The 5,000-nt window shown below is 43.3% G+C and overlaps 1 protein-coding gene across 2 annotated transcripts in view; it reads left to right on the forward strand.

Moving 5' to 3' along the window:
* LOC134462695 (RNA-binding motif, single-stranded-interacting protein 2-like) overlaps positions 1-5,000 on the forward strand; it is an 85,825-nt gene that overhangs the window by 66,580 nt on the left and 14,245 nt on the right. For both annotated transcript variants that reach the window (XM_063215840.1, XM_063215841.1), the window contains exons 6-8: positions 979-1,058; positions 2,940-3,055; positions 4,271-4,314. In XM_063215840.1, coding sequence (XP_063071910.1) covers positions 979-1,058; positions 2,940-3,055; positions 4,271-4,314 — 240 coding nt within the window. The remainder of the gene's footprint in view (positions 1-978; positions 1,059-2,939; positions 3,056-4,270; positions 4,315-5,000) is intronic.

A 5,000-nucleotide genomic window follows, 5' to 3' on the forward strand; every position in this document is an offset into this window, starting at 1 on the left:
GGGCCTAAGGAGAGAGGAGGAGACCAAAATTGTGTCCTTGCAGTGCATGTAGTGCAGTATGCCATGTGTGCATGAGTGAATACGTGTGTGTGTGTGTGTGTGTGTGTGTGTGTGTGTGTGTGTGTGTGTGTGTGTGTGTGTGTGTGTGTGTGTGTGTGTGTGTGTGTGTGTGGTGTGTGTGTGTGTGTGTGTGTGTGTGTGTGTGTGTGTGTGTGTGTGTGTGTGTGTGTGTGTGTGTGTGTGTGTGTGTGTGTGTGTGTGTGTGTGTGTGTGTGTGTGCGTATGTGTTTGTGTGTGTGTGTGTGTGTGTGTGTGCGTGTGTGTGTGTGTGTGTGTGTGTGTGTGCGCGCGCGCACGTGTGTGTGTGTCTATGTGTCTGCGTCTTTGTCTGTGTGTGTGTGTGTCTGTGTGGCTGCAGTTGGTCCTCCACACCCCTAGGTGGAGTGGCATGCCAGCGTGTCCTGAGGGGGTGGACAGAGATGCAGTATGGGACCCTCTGGTGGATGGACCCCATCAGAGCAGAGCAGAGCAGAGCAAGGCTTTAGTGCTGAATAAAGGGATTAGAATGGGCTCCTTAAATGGGTTTTAGCAGGGTACTCCCACAGCACTTCTGACATTCCCAGTAGCAGGGGAAATTATACAGGCCTAATTAAAATGAACTTAAGATGGAAGGATATTTGCATTACATTACATTACACTAAGCATATGCTTTCACCAGAGAAATGTGGATTGAAGTAACTATGTGTACTACTAGTCTACTACTGAATTATAATGTAATTTGACATCAGCTAAAAAAACATGTACAGAGGATGCCTATGTTGGTTTGAGTTGCAGTCAAAAGTTCATAAAATGCGTTTTTTTTAGACCACAGGTTGGGGGCTTTTTTAAAATAGAAATCGTTTCACGTTGCTATGGAAGAAACATTTCTTAATAATGAACGATGAAAAACCTTTTTCTTTTACCTTACTTGTGTTCCAGGATGGAGTCAACAGAAAAATGTGAGGCCATTATTCAGCATTTCAACGGCAAATACATCAAAACTCCTCCCGGAGTACCAGGTGAGGCTTGGGATCGAGCGCAATACCATACATAGCCAAACATGGTTCTTCTTTCATCTCAAGATATCAGGATGTTGTTCCAAATAAGGGGCTGTAGCAGGCAAACCAGCTCAAACATAAAGCTCTTGGTAAACCTTCAAGTAGCAGAACCCAAAATTCACCTTTTACCTCGCATTTAAGCCTTCACTTTACCCACTATGGCATACAGACAATCCGATTTTATTTGCAAGTTTAGTCATACGATTTGATGTTTCTTTTTGGTGACCATTTATTCGAAAGAAAGAAATAAAGACTGAATGTTGGAAGTTCATAATGCTATAAAGACGGTTTTGTAAATGCCCTATGGTCAACATATGTCCACTTAAGTTTTTAACCCGAACATGCTTGTTGACACACAGTATCACAACACATCAACACTGACCAAAACAATTAAACTGAATTTACCAACACGCCCATGTTGCCTGTGTTTAATATTTCTAAGCCTTAGGCACAGAGTGCAGTTTTGAGTTACATTCCGTTCTTGTGAGGGCTACTCAGGGATACATGGTGTACACAGGATACCATCCATAACAAACAAATAAGTAAAATACACAGCAACAACAAGAACTGGAATAACATAACAAAACAGTGGAAACCTCGTTTGAAACTCTTGCAACTCAGGTAACACTTTAGAATAATGGATGCAGAAAAGCATTATAAAGACTTAAAAAATAATTAACTATTGATGAACAAAACATTAACAAACGTTTGTAAATGACTAGGAAATGTAAACAAATGCTTGTAAATGACTAGGAAATGCTATGTTAATATTTCATATTTATCAAACATTTACAAGTTGCTTGTAAATGAATAAAATACTCTGTTATAAGATGTGTAAAATCTTGCATATATCATTTGTAGATATTTTATAAAGCATTAATAAAGCTTAGTTAATAATAAAAACATTTGTTAATGTTTTATTCATCATTAGTTAATTATTTACTGAGTCTTTACTAAGGAACATTATTATAAAGTGTTACCGAAACTCATCACTGCACTGTTCCAATCCCATTCAGTATTCCAGTGTCTTGCGTCTCCAGTCCTTAGACTCCCACTTCTCCATATAAACCAACAGTGGGCTCTTTGTCACAACGTGTAGTCCAACTGCCATTATGCAACCGTCTGTATGGCGGACACTGGAACATCTGTGCGGCTTGGACCCCAAGGCTGGGCTTGAAGGGGTTGAACGGCAGCCGCTGGCTGTCGTTGCAGGCAGACCCGTAAACTCGAATGCACTTTTCCCTTATGTTCTGAGGTCATGCTTGGCCCGCCCAACATTTTTCGATTCTTGTTTTCCATGAATGCTCTTTTCTCCCAAGCGCTGTGAGAGCTCTGTTGTGTCTGTGTGTGTTCGTAAGCTGAGGGCAAAAACGCGCAAAGACAGCGATTTTTTTTCTCTCTCTCGAACTACTCGTCTTAGATTTTTACACCGTTTATGCATCTGCTTCTTGTCAAAAATGTGTGTTAATGCGGTTCGTTCTGTGGAATCCTTTTAAATGCTCCCAAACGCAACAGTTGTGCTACCTGTCAGTGCATCGCCTGCATAATTCTTTATGACTGTCTTGAAATAACATGTTTACCGAGTTGTAATTCTGTGTGCTTGCACAGTCTCCACACAAGTAATCTCGGCTCGCAGCTTTCCATAATCGTGTTTGGTTTTCCATTTCATTTCAATATGTTTGTGAAGGCTCGTCTGAGCTCCTGCCGATGTTTCATTTCAATCCCCTCTCTCCTCTCCTCTCCTCTCCTCTCCTCTCCTCTCCTCTCCTCTTCTCTCCTCTCCTCTCCTCTCCTCCCCTCTCCTCTCCTCTCCTCTCCTCTCCTCTCCTCTTCTTGCTCCAGTGCCCACGGAACCCTTGCTCTGCAAGTTTGCGGATGGGGGGCAGAAGAAGCGTCAGAACCAGGGGAAGTACCTGCAGAACGGAAGACCCTGGGGTCCTAGAGGAGACAATGAAGCGGTGAGAGAGAGAGAGAGAGAGAGAGAGAGAGAGAGAGAGAGAGAGAGAGAGAGAGAGAGAGGAAGAGAGGTCCGCATCTCCATCTCTGATAGAGCAAAGCTCCCCTCCAACCCACCCCTTGGGTGGCGCCACTTGACCATAAAAGTACCAATGTCTTCTTTGAAGTGTGAGAGAGAAAGAGGGGGAGAGGCAGAGAGGCTGAGGGTGCAGGGGTCATCTGGGTTCAGTTGACCAGAGCCAGAGGCGATTTTAGGGTAAGTAGGGGCCTGAATCGAGAATTCAAAAGAATGAACATTCGCAACAAATCACCACTATTGTAGTTTAAGTCTTAGCTGTTATTCACCATTTATAGGCTTGGGGGGCCCTAGCAGCTGCCTGCCTAGCCTGGTGACAAGACGTGCCTCTGGACCAGAGCTGTCAGTGCAAAAAAAAACAAAAAACAAGCACATTGGGATCTCATGGCTAATGACTAATTGACAGCTGTGATATATTGTGTCTTGTGATTGAGTGACTGCACCCTGACAAAGACTGTGTAGGTCAAAACGCGACGGGCAGTCCATTTGCTTTGAGAAAAAGTAAAAAATAAGGATTCGGAGTGTCGCAGTCCCCTGCTCTTTATTTCTTGGTGGTGTGATATTTCTTGAAAACATCTTGAGTACAATGCAGTTCATAACTGGCCGTTTACTCACTTCTAATCGGATCTCTTTACGCCTGATATTGACCGTGTTGCCAGGGGCCATGTGGGACAATTCTCCAAAGCAGGCACACACAAACCTGAGAACACTCCTGACATGACACACCCAAACAGATCACTGGCATATGTTTTAGCTTTGGCAGCAAAGCAAGAATGTTAACCTGCTTTTAGCTAATTGTGTTTATTACAGCAGACAATTCCTCAGAACACGTCCCTGGGTATATCGTGTTACATTTTTCAACCATGTTCAACCCTTGTGTGTGTCCAATGCTGTAACAACACACTACGGGGAAAAAAACTGCACTATGAGTGAGCTTATTTAGACTGCTTCTTTTCCGTCAGTTTTGCGCTACGAGTGATACCTGAATAGCTATTCTGACGTGACAGGGCTGGGCGTACGGTGTGAGTGTACTGTATGTGTGTTTCGATGTGTACTTGTGTGTTTTGGCAGTTGCCCCAGTAGTGTCTCTGCTCCGCTGCTCTGGCTGCATGCGAACTTAAATGACCTTTTGTCCCCGCAGGGCGGGATGACGCTGACGTACGACCCGACGGCCTTACAAAACGGGTAAGTGTGACCAGAGGGCCTCCGTAGACACACAGGACCGCCCCAGACGCTTACACAACCACTAGCCCAGCCTAGTCGAGTACAGCTCAGTACTTTACAGTGCATTGTGGTGAATGGGGTACATCTGCTGGGCAAATGTGGTATTGCATCATACCTAATACTGCTGTGTTGTCTGGGTTGCTCTTGTATTTTGGACCCATCTTCCACCGCTTTCCTGGTATTCTCCTGTAATTGTTTATACTCACATCTAATGCCCAATGCATTACCATCATTTAAGGTCAACAGTTGTCCTTATGCCACCTTAAAAATAGTTTTGCTACTCAAAACATGCAGGTATGATGTAAACACAGTGCAAACACATACAAAGACCTCTACAATGGCCTTCCATGTGAGTTAGACTGTGCAAAGAGCTCAACGCACTGTGTTCTGTAAATGCCTTTCAAAAAAGGGCAAAAGGAAAATAAAGTTCTTGTAAAATGACAAATAGAAAGCTTTCAGACCAGTCTGAATATGGCTCATATATCGAAAGCTAGTACCCTAATCTCAAGTTCATACATTTAACAGCACCTTTAATAATACAAAATAAAAAAATATTAAAAACATCAAAACACCTTTAGCACTTTTTTCAGAGAAATAATTTCCCCCAGGACTAAAAAAACCCTAACACCTTCCATTTCAATTTAGCT

Source organism: Engraulis encrasicolus, chromosome 14, assembly GCF_034702125.1.
Source record: "Engraulis encrasicolus isolate BLACKSEA-1 chromosome 14, IST_EnEncr_1.0, whole genome shotgun sequence".
Classification (NCBI taxonomy): Eukaryota; Metazoa; Chordata; class Actinopteri; order Clupeiformes; family Engraulidae; genus Engraulis; species Engraulis encrasicolus.